This window comes from Maniola hyperantus, chromosome 27 (genome assembly GCF_902806685.2).
Source record: "Maniola hyperantus chromosome 27, iAphHyp1.2, whole genome shotgun sequence".
Taxonomy (NCBI): domain Eukaryota; kingdom Metazoa; phylum Arthropoda; class Insecta; order Lepidoptera; family Nymphalidae; genus Maniola; species Maniola hyperantus.
Window position 1 is genome coordinate 1,424,622 of NC_048562.1, and position 12,729 is coordinate 1,437,350.

At 38.2% G+C, this 12,729-nt stretch overlaps 2 protein-coding genes and 1 long non-coding RNA gene across 5 annotated transcripts in view; all 3 read left to right on the forward strand.

Moving 5' to 3' along the window:
* The window catches only part of LOC117994799 (protein KTI12 homolog), a 239,271-nt gene that overhangs the window by 190,002 nt on the left and 36,540 nt on the right, over positions 1-12,729 (forward strand). The window lies entirely within an intron of this gene.
* Positions 1-12,729, forward strand: part of LOC138404328 (uncharacterized) — a 201,959-nt gene that overhangs the window by 114,047 nt on the left and 75,183 nt on the right. The window lies entirely within an intron of this gene.
* Positions 1-12,729, forward strand: part of LOC117994790 (serine protease 33) — a 46,615-nt gene that overhangs the window by 29,186 nt on the left and 4,700 nt on the right. For 2 of the 3 annotated variants that reach the window (XM_069507938.1, XM_069507939.1), the window contains one exon: positions 9,132-9,243. In XM_069507938.1, coding sequence (XP_069364039.1) covers positions 9,132-9,243 — 112 coding nt within the window. Of the gene's footprint in view, positions 1-7,292; positions 7,316-8,115; positions 8,287-9,131; positions 9,244-12,729 lie in introns of those variants that run through there. The other variant, XM_069507940.1, reaches the window with a different exon arrangement.

Here is a 12,729-nt window from a genome sequence, read left to right on the forward strand (position 1 = left end):
AGGCATGCAGGTTTCCTCACGATGTTTTCCTTCACCGTTAAAGCAAGTGATATTTAATTACTTAAAACGCACATAACTCCGAAAAGTTAGAGGTGCGTGCCCGGGATCGAATCCCCGACCTTCGATTAGAAGGCGGACGTCCTAACCACTAGGCTATCACAGTTTGCTAGGCTATCTCAACTTTTAAATAAAAAATAAAATAAAAAATTTTTTTTTTTTATTCAATTAAACTTTTACAAGTGCTTTTGAATCGTCAAATCTATCTAACAACTTTACTTTGCAAATGTGCTCAATGTTAAAATATCATTTATTTTTATATATTTTCACCAAATAATTCGTTTTCCAAATTCGAGATTTTGTAAAATCGGGATATTTTTGTGAATTGGGTATTTTTCTACTTTTGAATTTGATAAATATTATTAGGTACTTTATTATAAACTAGGATAAAAATAATGACGTACGCTGAAAAACATATTAAAATCCAACAAGATTCACAAAGTTACAGGCATTTTAATTTTGGAGTGGGAGGGTCTTCTATCCCTTTTTCGCAAAACGAAAATTTGTAAGAAACCGCATATGGCATTAGTAGGTGTGACGTCAAAATGCTATATCGCTATCTCTGTCTAATCAGAAATATTTAAATGCTCATAACTTTTTTGTTATTTGATCGATTTAATTAGTTTTTTTCAGTTTACGTCATTATTTTTATACTAGTTTATAATAAAGTAATAAAAAAATTTGAGTCAAATACCCAATTGATCGGTCACCCTATAGAACTCAATCTATCGGCTCAGTAGGTAAGGTCGTAGTGTATGCATCCTCAGATGTCTTCAGTGTCGCAACGCGTGACTCACTCACCATTACGAGACCGCTTCCTTAGATATCCGATCATCATAATTGCCAATTTATTGGCCAATACAAATCTCTAGTCTATCCATCTAGCGGTTATCTGACTGACTGACTGATCTATCAACGCACAGCTCAAACTACTGGACGGATTGGGCTGAAATTTGGCATGCAGATAGCTATTATGATGTAGACATCCGCTAAGAAAGAATTTTTGAAAATTCAACCCCTAAGGGGGTGAAATAGGGTTTTAAATTTGTGTAGTCCACGCGGGCGAAGTCGCGGGAATTAAGTAGTTTTAAATAAGAACCTCTACATGTCAGGCATTGTTATTATTAGGTACTCATCGAATATAAACAAACTAACAAAAATTTTCACGGTTTAACAACCAAATAAATCAGCGCCACCTCTTAGATACTAATGAACGACCCGTTTGAAATCCAGACGTCACTGAGGTTGCATTGGTGCTAAAGCACCACTGTGTCGGTGCCATTTTGTTTGTTCAATAACTCTGTCCATACGAAGTAATATATAAGTCAACTAGATGATGCCCGTGACTTCGTCTTCCGTGGGAACTCCTTAATTTTCCGGGATAAAAAGTAACCTACATCCGTCCCCGGGATTTAAGCTAACTCTGTACCAAATTTCATCAAAATTGGTAGAACGGTTGGGCCGTGAAAAACTAGCAGACAGACAGACAGACACACTTTCGCATTTATAATATTAGTAGGAATGCATGTTATTACCTCATTTTATTGCAAGAAAACTGCCTACCTAATCATAAATCACTTAGATTCCGAAATCTTGTAACACACGATACATCATACCTACCATCTCATCAAAACAATCCTCCTTAAGTGCGAAAGTAATAATAAAGATATGGGTTCCTTACTTAATAAAAAATCTGCTACTAATCCACAGAGACGTTAGCTCTCTATGCGTGTTATATCGTCTTTATAATGGGGAGTGCTCTGAAGAGCTTTTTGACCTCATTCCACCCTCATTCTTCTACAACCGCACCGCGCGCCACCGAGGAATTTCACCCTCACCACCTAAGTGTCTGAGCACTTCAACCGTCCGTTGTGCCAGATCCTTCTTTCCACGCACATGCTAACTGTGGAACCAACTCCTATCGGCGGTGTTCCCAATAGATTACAACATGGGGTTATTCAAGGGGCGGGCCAACAGATTAGTAAAAGGCCGGCAACGCATCGGCGGTTCCTCTGGTGCTGCAAATGTTCATGGGCGGCGGTAATCACTTAACATCAGGTGACCCGCCTGCTCTTTTGCTCGCTATTTCTATTTTAAAAAAAACTATAATACTAAATACCTTTGGAAATGTACACCGTGACTAGCTTATGCTCGCGACATCGTCTACGTGTACTACATTAAATTTTAACCCCTCATTTAACCCACTTGGGGGTGGAATTTCGAAAAATCCTTTCTTATTGGATACCCACTCTTTACAAAGAACACACCCTCCAAATACAACAAAAGAAATTTTAAAAAACACACTAGGTATTGTATGAAAAAAGTTTTCTTTGCCATTTACCCACAGATCTCTGAAAATTTAAAATTTTAGAACCGTCCCCGGTTGCCATGTAATATGTGGTTACGCAAATACCTACTTTAGCGTATAATTTCACGCTAGTTTGCCATTGGGCACAATGCTATGAGCTTCCTTGGATTTAACTATATGTTTTGTGTATGTCGAAGATAACCTACCGAAACCACCTATTTGCTTTTCCTGTACTTTTTTTTTTTTTTTTAATTCAGATACAAGTTAGCCCTTGACTGCAATCTCACCTGATGGTAAGTGATGATGCAGTCTAAGATGGATAACGGGCTAACCTGGAAGGGGTATGGCAGTTTTTATTAAACCCATACCCCTTTGGTTTCTACACGGCATCGTACCGGAACGCTAAATCGCTTGGCGGCACGGCTTTGCCGGTAGGGTGGTAACTAGCCACGGCCGAAGCCTCCCACCAGACCAGACCAGAAATTTAGAAATTATAAAATTCCAAACCCCTGCCAGGAATCGAACCCGGGACCTCCCACTAATAAGACCACAGCGCTCACCACTGCGCCAGGGAGGTCGTCAAACCTTGAATAAGGAAATGCTACAGGAAAGTCATCATCATCATCATCATCATCATTATGATCATAATAATGCTTTGCTGAACATTTTTTACGCGATGGACCGCCCACAGCGGAGTTCATTTGGTCGGTCCATCGCGTAGGTGACCTTCCTCGCCCTCCGATACCCTCCACCTTGCCTTATAGATATTATCTATATAGATTAACAGTCAATCAATCAATCAATCAATCAGCCTGTTTGCGTCCACTGCTGGACATAGACTTTCCTAAGAGCACGCCACCACACACGATCCTCAGCCTTCCTCATCCACACACTTCCCGCTATCTTCTTAAGGGCGTCAGTCCAGCGGGTTGATCGTCCCACACTGCGCTGGCTGATACGCGGTCTCCACTCCAGCTCCCCATAACCATTTCATGGCTATATCGCAATCGTCAAGAAATTCTGCCCTTTGATTGGTTGATTCGCTGTTTACATTTTTCACAGCCAATCAAAGGGCAGAATTCTTGAAGATTGCGATAGCCATGAAATGGTTATTCTTACACAATTGGGGGGCTGAACACGTCTGTCCCAGCGGCCATCGGTTCTGCGGCAGACGTGGCCTGCCCACTGCCACTTCAGCTGGCTATGACGGTCACTCTGGTTCTCCTACGGATTTCCTCGTTACGGATTTTGTCCCTCAGAGAGATACCCAACATAGCCCGCTCCATAGCACGCTGAGCGACTTTATTTAATTTTTTACTAAATAAAACCTATCATAGTGTTAATGACTTTTTTAATGACAAATTTTAAATAATGCATAGAAATAGACATTTGAATTATAAATAACATTCACTCATTTTTTTTTTATTTATTTTTTAAATATTACAATAAAACTTAAAGCTAGCCTTATCTACCTTAGCCTTAGGTTATTAATAACATTTACATGATGAGTGATGACATAACAATATTAATTAAATGAGATAATTTATGGAGATATTTAGAAATAATTTTGCACGCCATGCTTAGAAGGATATGTAACTGATTACCTAACTTTTAAGACCCCATGTAAATAATATACATGCCTACCTACCATATCTGTGGCCCTACCGCGGTTGTTTGACAGCTACAATGTCACGATCGCAATCATCTCTGATTGGTTAATGCTCGCTCACTATTGGTCACAATGCATTGTTGCAACAAGAATGGCACAAATTCAGCCAATCAGAACAATTGAGATTGTAATAATGATTGATGCAGGTTTTAGACAATCGCCCTACTGAGCAAAATAAATAAATGATTATGATTATGATTATGACTTTGAACTTGTGGGCTGTCAACTGTCAACTGTCAGTGTCAACGTTTCAGCGCCATACGTCATATAATAAACCATACCTAACTATTCGCTTTCCTCCGTTACCTCGTGCCTCAAGTTAACCACGGTAACCGCAAACCGAGAAAGTTCAAGTTTGTATCTTTCACCTTCCTTGTAAGTCATGAGCTCACTTTATTAAAAACTTGCTGACTAGCTGATTGATGCCTGCGACTTCGTCCGCGTGGAATTAGGTTTTTTAAAAATCCCGTGGGAACTCTTTGATTTTCCGGGATAAAAAGTAGCCTATGTCACTCTCCAGGTCTTTATAATAGCTATCTGCATGCCAAATTTCAGCCCGATCCGTCCAGTAGTTTGAGCTGTGCGTTGATAGATCAGTCAGTCAGTCACCTTTTCCTTTGATATATTTGCATATAATACATAAAACACTATATAATAATGACTAGCGACCCGCCCCGGCTTCGCATGGGTGCAATGTAGATACTAATGTGGTGTCATTGAGGTGTTGCCTCGGAAACTCTCAAATGAGAGGATTTTTTTCCGACCTAATTCACATTATTTCAATTTCTCTAGGGATCTCTAATTTTTTGAGAATTAAACTATAGCTATAAACCTTCCTCTTGAATCACTCTATCTATTGGTGAAAACCGCATTAAAATCCGTTGCGTAGTTCAAAAGATCTACGCGTTCATGCATACATACAGACGCGGGAAGCGACTTTATTTTATACTATGTAGAGATAGGTAATACTTCTTCACTCTGTATTTGAGTGGCAGTTTTCTCTGATATTTTCAGGAATTATTGTGCATATGACACAAAAATATGACCCAAATTCAAATCGATTATACTTAATTATACTTTATTATTTATCTTTAACATGCAATTGACCGTAGAAAGTAGGAAATAAACTGTTAAACTTACATTTTAGAGGCCGGAGCGAATCGTAGTTATTGAATTTACCTATACCTACTGTTAGTTATGCAAGTTTTAGTCTAAAAAGGAGATCTTAAACTACCTATTCTACTCCCTCTACAACCTCTCGCACTGCCAAGGGTCACTGGTAGAGATCTCTCATAGAGAAAAGTGCTTCCCTGTTCAATTTTACTCTCTTTTTCTCTTTATTGTAAATGTTTTGGTACAAATAAAACAAAAAATAAAAAAAATTACCAACGTTTTGAAATTAATCATCATCATCATGATCAACCCATCGCCGGCTCACTACAGAGCACGGGTCTCCTCTCAGAGTGAGAAGGGTTTTGGCCGTAGTCTACCACGCTGGCCAAGTGCGGATTGGCAGACTTCACACACCTTTGAGAACATTATGGAGAACTCTCAGGCATGCAGGTTTCCTCACGATGTTTTCCTTCACCGTTAAAGCGAGTGATATTTTAATTACTTAAAAACGAACATAACGTTAAACGTTTCGTTAACGTTCGTTAACGTTAACGAAAAGTTAGAGGTGCGTGCCCGGGATCGAACCCCCGACCTCCGATTGGAAGGCGGACGTACTAACCACTAGGCTACCACAGCTTCTAATTTTAATTAATAACATCTTATAACTTAAGAATAACTTATAAAAAAAACTTAAAATTTAAGAGACCCTTGAAATATACAGGGTGTAACCAGAACGCTAGCAAAAACTTAGCGTTATTGTTATACTACCTAAACACAATCCAATACCAATAACCATTTGCCCCATTTTGTAGTTTTAGTGATTTAGTATTTTTCAAACCCGCAATGTATAACGTGCAAAACTGGGGTCAATGCCCCACCTACAACGTGGCGTTGACTCCGAGCGACCTACTCAGGCAACGTTCGTTGACCTCTAGCGTCAGTCAGATGTTTTATTTGCAATATGACTTTTACTAGTAAAAAATAAACATCGTAAATATACCTACAGCTTGGAATCGAAGCAGACTCCACGACTAGGATGCCAACGTCTTAACCACTAGGCTATCACCATCATCATCATCAACAACCGATAGACGTCCACAGCTGGACATAGGTCTCTTGTAGGGATTTCCACAGAGGCGTCTCTAGCCCTTGTGGCACCCGTGTGCAACCAGTACCCTGGCGCCCTCTAGTCTAGTAGGAGCAGGGTTAAAATGGAATACTAACAGTTATATTTTCAAACGGAAATTCGGATGCAAATGGTGCAATTTTAAATGATGACGGCGTCGGCCATAACACGAGCGCAGGGTCTTTGAGAGCGCCGGCATCGACGCATTTTTGGACGTGTCGCATTAGAGGGCACTCGGCGCCCCCTTAGACACGCCACGGTCTTGCGCCGCCGCCATCCAGCGGCTGCGTTATACTTTCGACCATTTAGCCGACTTACAGTCGATCGCCTACATAACCAGTAAGTAATAAAATATGCTAACAGAAAAACTGGTTGTTTTACTTCCGTAATGCAAGCCGAAATGCATTAAGTAATATGTACCTATGTAACATGTTTCCTTTAACTTACGCACATCACACTTAGTACGAGATTTTATGTCTCACAAACTTTGATAGTATTCGACAGTGGCGCGCACAGGATTTGAAGCCAGGGTAGGCATTAGTTAGGTGAGAACCTGTTGACTGGCTGGTCATAATGAAAAATATGCATTGAGCAATTACAATTGGGGTAAGCAGTGCATTTATGCCTTTATGACCTGCACGCCACTGGTATTCGAGTATCGAAACACTTCCGCGTTATAGTAAACTGGATCTTAAATGCCTTGCTTTAAAGCTCAAGTCTACACATCTCCAGCCGCGCTCCGAGCGGAAACGTTGCGAAATTAAAATCAGTGGCATTGAATTTTTGGCTTTAAATCAAGGTTCTATAGGTCAATTTTACTTTGACGTTATAGTGTTTCGACTCTCGAATTCTAGCAACGTTGGTGAGACATGAAATCTTATACTAAGCGTACGGACTTTTTGTTATGTAATTACTGATTACAGGTTTCAATATAATATTCAGTACCGTTTTATTTTATCAGTGTAACGGACGTGAATTAAGGATTATCCGTTATAATCCACCTACTATAACACACGTGAAATAATTTTTAAATCAGACGAAAGTTAGAGTTAATTAAGTTAAATTCACAACTTTAACCTATTTGTAATGAGATGTAGGGTTACCAACATTTTTTCGGCTAATTATTAGGCATTATATAGTATTTTTCAGAACAAACTACAAAAATATCGTACCTACGCTTCAAAAAATATAGTAAAATAAATAAATATTTATCATGGAATGAGTAAAGAAATACAAAAGTGCGTTTATTTTCTATTTCTCTTATTCTACTTGTATTACCTACTCATTTTTTTTTTGTAGATCTTCTATTTTTGTCTCCAACCTCTTGTTTCTTTTCAAAGTATTTTTGGGTTTTTATTTGTTACTTACGTTTCGTCAACGAATACTTAAAGTACTGGAAAATTCTTATTATTTATTTAGTTCCTGCGGGGATTTGTAAAGTTACATTATGTAACATTTTTTCACTTTTTTTTAAGTCAATTTTTTCAGAAAATGGACCATTCTTTTATAAGACTTTTGTTAGTAGTTTAAAAAAAAAAAGATTCATCATCGAATAGCACATCGCTTTTGCGTGCTATTATTTTCTTCAACTGTTATAGTATGCAGAACTAAAATGAATATAGTAGGTACACTACTATTATGATAGTATGTTTGGCAACCCTAAATAAGTGTATCGCAATTCGCGCCGATAGCAAATAGTTTTCGAGATTATCATTAACATAATTAACTCATGAAGTTGTGAAGTTGATAAATTTTTGCATCGAAGAAAGGGAACAAAAAATTTACGTACAGAAAAGTTTATTTAAGTCGTGGATAACTAAGTGTAAGATACTAGTTTCGTAGATAGTAGCATTAAAATGAAAAATATATAAATCAAAATGATTATAAAGTTTAATATAGTTCTAGTTGTATATTTGATTCTATTTATAATGAACATTAGTGCTGTAAAACTTTATGATATAAGAGCCCCGAAATTGAGAAATAAAACAAAGGAAAAGAAGGAAACTCACCAAGGTACTCTACTCTACCATTTTTTTCTAAAATGCTACAAAAAATAACTACCTAAATTTTAAGTGATAGTGGTTAAGACGTCCACTTCCTATTCGGGAGGTCGGGGGTTCGATCCGGGCACGCACCTCTAAATTTTCGGAGATATGTGCGTTTCAAGCAATTAAATGTCGCTTGTTCTGAAAGGTGTGTGAAGTCTACTAATCCACACTCGGCCCGCGTAGTGGACTATAGCCAAACCTTTTTCATTGTACATACTTGAAAAAGGAAAAGGTGGACTGACTGACTGATCTATCAACGCACAGCTCAAACTACTGGACGGATCAGGGTGAAATTGGGCATGCAGATTGCAGATAGCTATTATGACGTAGGCATCCTCTCAGAAAGGATTTTTGAAAATTCAACCCTTAAGGGGATAAAATAGGGGGTTGACATTTTTTAAGTCCACGAGGACGAAGTCGCGAGCATAAGCTAGTATTACAATAATATTACTTTACAAATCATGCCCGCGTGGAATGGTGCTAAGAATACTGGCTGCATTTCTGCGCTGGACAGCCAGGCTGATCCGTTGCGCATACTCCTTTATTTCATTAAAACTCAAACATTTCACAGGGGATTAAAAAAACTTAAATCCACGATATTTTCCGGAATAAAAAGTAGCTTAGGCCTGTCCCTGGGATATAAGCTAAGGTCTGTACCAGGAGCTTGTGCTAGGAGTAGGTACGACAATAGTGCAACGGGTGGGATTTGAATCGGCGACCTTTTGGTTTTCAGTCCGCTCCTTTAATTTTTTTTACTTTTCTCGTTTACTTTCTTTTAAAAACGGTTAAAAATTCAATTTTGTTTTGCAGGTTGTGGCGTAGCCGTGGGCAAGCAGACCGCCCAGCGTAGAATTGTGGGCGGAGACGACGCGGGCTTCGGAACCTTCCCCTGGCAAGCCTACATCAGGATCGGCTCCTCCAGGTTATATACCTAGTGTAATATTTAGCTAAACACAACATGCCCCCGGCTTTAAATAAGATAACTCCCCCCCCCCCCCCTAAAAGGTCGAAAGTCGCACTCGCCTATAATGTGCGGTGATGATGCAGGCAACCCTGCCTACCTTTCCCTGGCAAGGCTACAGAATCAGAATCAGCTCCTCCAGCATCCCCCCCCCCCTTTACATTATCCAGTCAGAGTTGGGTAGATCTAGGTGAGTGTGGGTTAATTCCGAATTAAAATATATTTTACTTATTATTCAAACTTTACCCAAAACGTTTGGGTTATGGGTAATACTAAGTAAACCCGTGTAAACCTAGGTATACACGGGTTAACATTTGACATCTTTTTTGACATACATGATATGAACCACAATCGCTGATCATCCCACAAAAACCTGAAGCGTTTCCAAAGCCACACTAGCCTAGATAGTAAATACATGTAGTGTATAATATATGTAAAGGGTTTGTATATAAACGATATGCCTAAAATTATTTATATACTCACCACAACTATTTTTTAACTTTAAAAATTAACCCAAATACATTATAACACACTAATTATGGCAGAAGAACTAATATTCTAATATTAATAATTTATTTTTAGCTATATACACATAAGTATATATCTGAGCAGTTTAATATTTTTATTCAAAGTTTTGTATTAATATTTTACTAAGCAACGCATAATAGGTAATATTTTCCGTAATAATAATTGTATTGAAATAAATATTTTAATAAATGGAATCATTACTTTTAACATTTATTTCCATTGATAAAATAAGAATTTTAAATTAAATTGGTTTAAATAAAGTTGATACATAAGTATGCGTTGTTTAGAATTTTCTACCAATATAGTAGATTTTCTATACAATTTTTGTTTTTTCCTTCATAGTTTTAATACCACAGATGGATGTTACGTTTTTACAATATCTTGCATTTCTTTTATTTTAATTCAGAATTTACACAATAAAACCTTTCATTTGATTACCAAAGTCGATATTACATTACTCAACTTTAAAAAACCTACTATTTTGGTAGAAAACTTCATTTTTAACACAACTAATACTGAAATTAATATATTAACTTTACAGATGCAACATGCTTATGTCGATTTTCGAGCTTATCGGTTGGAAGCAGTGTTGGATAGAGAGGTAAATGTGCGAAAGAGACAGATGTAGCACGGTGTAGATTGTGACAAAATCGTAGAGTAACTCTATGGTATTCTAAATATAGTAATTGATAGTAATTTTGTGTACAAAAGCTAGCAACTCTTATCGGTTTTGGTAGTAATTTGATACCAAAATTCCTATGGTTGTGGTTTACTGTAGTTAAATGTAATTTTTTGCATCAATGTTAATTTTGGCTGAGTCTATACTTTCTTCTCTTTATAAATTTACGACTTACCATTGTTAGAAGATTCTTATCCAGAAAAACTGCAAATTAAATTTATTTATTCACAGAGTAGGTACTATAACAAAAAAGAGATAATCTAAAATCTAAATCTAAATCTAAATCAGCCTGTGCTGTCCCACGTCTGGGCAAAGGCCTCCCTTCGATCCTTCCACAAATTTCTATTTCGTGCCTCTTCAGGCCACGTAACTGTAAATTTATCTAATTCATCACGCCAACGTCGCCTCGGCCGACCACGCTGGCGTTGACGATTCTGGGGCGTCCAAAAAGAAGCAGATTTTGCCCATAATTCATCTGGCATACGGCACACATGACCTGCCCAGTCCCATTTGAGTCAAGCGGCTGCAAGGCCAACGTCAGCTACTCGCGTTTTGGAACGTATAGCAGAATTCTTTACGCGATCTGCTAGTTTTATACCTAGTATGCTGCGTTCCATGGCTCTTTGGCAAACCTTAAGCTTAAAAAAAAAGAGATAGTAAGTACCTAAATACATTGCTTTTAGTTCTCTTTTTTTTATAAAGTAAATAATTATTTAAGTTTTTTCCATACAAAAGTTTAAGTCGTATCGGTATACGTAAGGTAAGGTCCTTAAGTAAATGTGTGCGTTTGCGAGCGCTTACTCGCGACTGATTGGTCCGACATGCACGCACACTTAAGCAACTCGTGTATACGACGTAACCACAAGTAAAGTTCACTCGCCTTCGTGAATTGCAAGAACTGTACCTAGATATAGTGTTTCAGACTTCAGTAGAAACTTTCGCACATTCCTCTTCATGTATTCTTTTATTATTTCGATATAGCTTGTATGTAAATTATATAAATGTAGATCTAAACTTGCTTGGCTTTATTTTATAACTAGCTAATGACCGCTAATTCACGTGGATTTTGGTTTTTAAAAATCCTGTGGAAACTTTTTGATTTTCCGGGATAAAAAGTAACCTATGTCACTCTCCAGGTCTTTATCTATACCCATGCAAAAAATCACGGCGATCCGTTGCTCCGTTGTGACATGATTGAAGGACAAACCAACAAACAAACACACTTTTGCATTTATAATATGGGTAGTGAAGTATTGCTACCATCAGTACCCTTATCAGTACCCTTACTATAAATGCGAAAGAGTGTTCGTTTGTTGGTTTGTTCAATCACGTCGCAACGGTGCAACGGATTGACGTGATTTTTTGCATGGTTAGATAAAGATAGAAACCTGGAGAGTGACAAGGGCTACTTTTTATCCCGGAAAATCAAAGAGTTCCCACGGGATTTTTAAAAACCCTAATTCCACGCGGACGAAGTCGCGGGCATCAGTTAGTTACCTTATAATTATACCTTATGTTGTTAATATACTTTGTTATCTAAGACGCATCGCAATTCGCAACCCTTTATATTAGAGTTCTGTCTGGTGGAAGGCTTTGGCCGTGGTTAGTTACCACCCTACCGGCAAAAGCGTGCCGCCAAGCGATTTAGCGTTCCGGTACGATGCCGTGTAGAACTAAAGATGTATAGGTTTAATTAAATATCACTTGCTTTAACGGCGAAGGAAAACATCGTGAGGAAACCTGCATACCTGAGATTTCTCCATAATGTTCTCAAAATGGCCGGCGATGGGTTGATCGTGATGATGATGAAATGTGAAATTCATGTTCCGTCCTTTTTTAGCAATATTTATTTATTCTTTTTCATTAAAATATAAGTTAGCCCTTAGTGGTAAGTGATGCAGTCTAAGATAGAAGCGGGCTAAGTTGCAGGGGGTATGGCAGTTATCATTAAACCCATACCCCTTTGGTTTCTACACCGGCATCGTACCGGAACGCTAAATCGCTTCGCGGCACGACTTTGCCGGTAGGGTGGTAACTAGCCATGGCCGAAGCCTCCCACGAGGCAAAAGAACAGAGAAGAGAGAAAAGAATATTAAAAAAAAAAAATTGCAGATACTCTGAGTTTAGTTTAGAGAAAGACAACAGCCCCAATCGGCCCTAATTGGCGCCGATTCTCTTGTACACAATCTCTAAACTAAACTAAATTAACAGGCCTAAATCTAGTGCCATCCTTTTCCGCA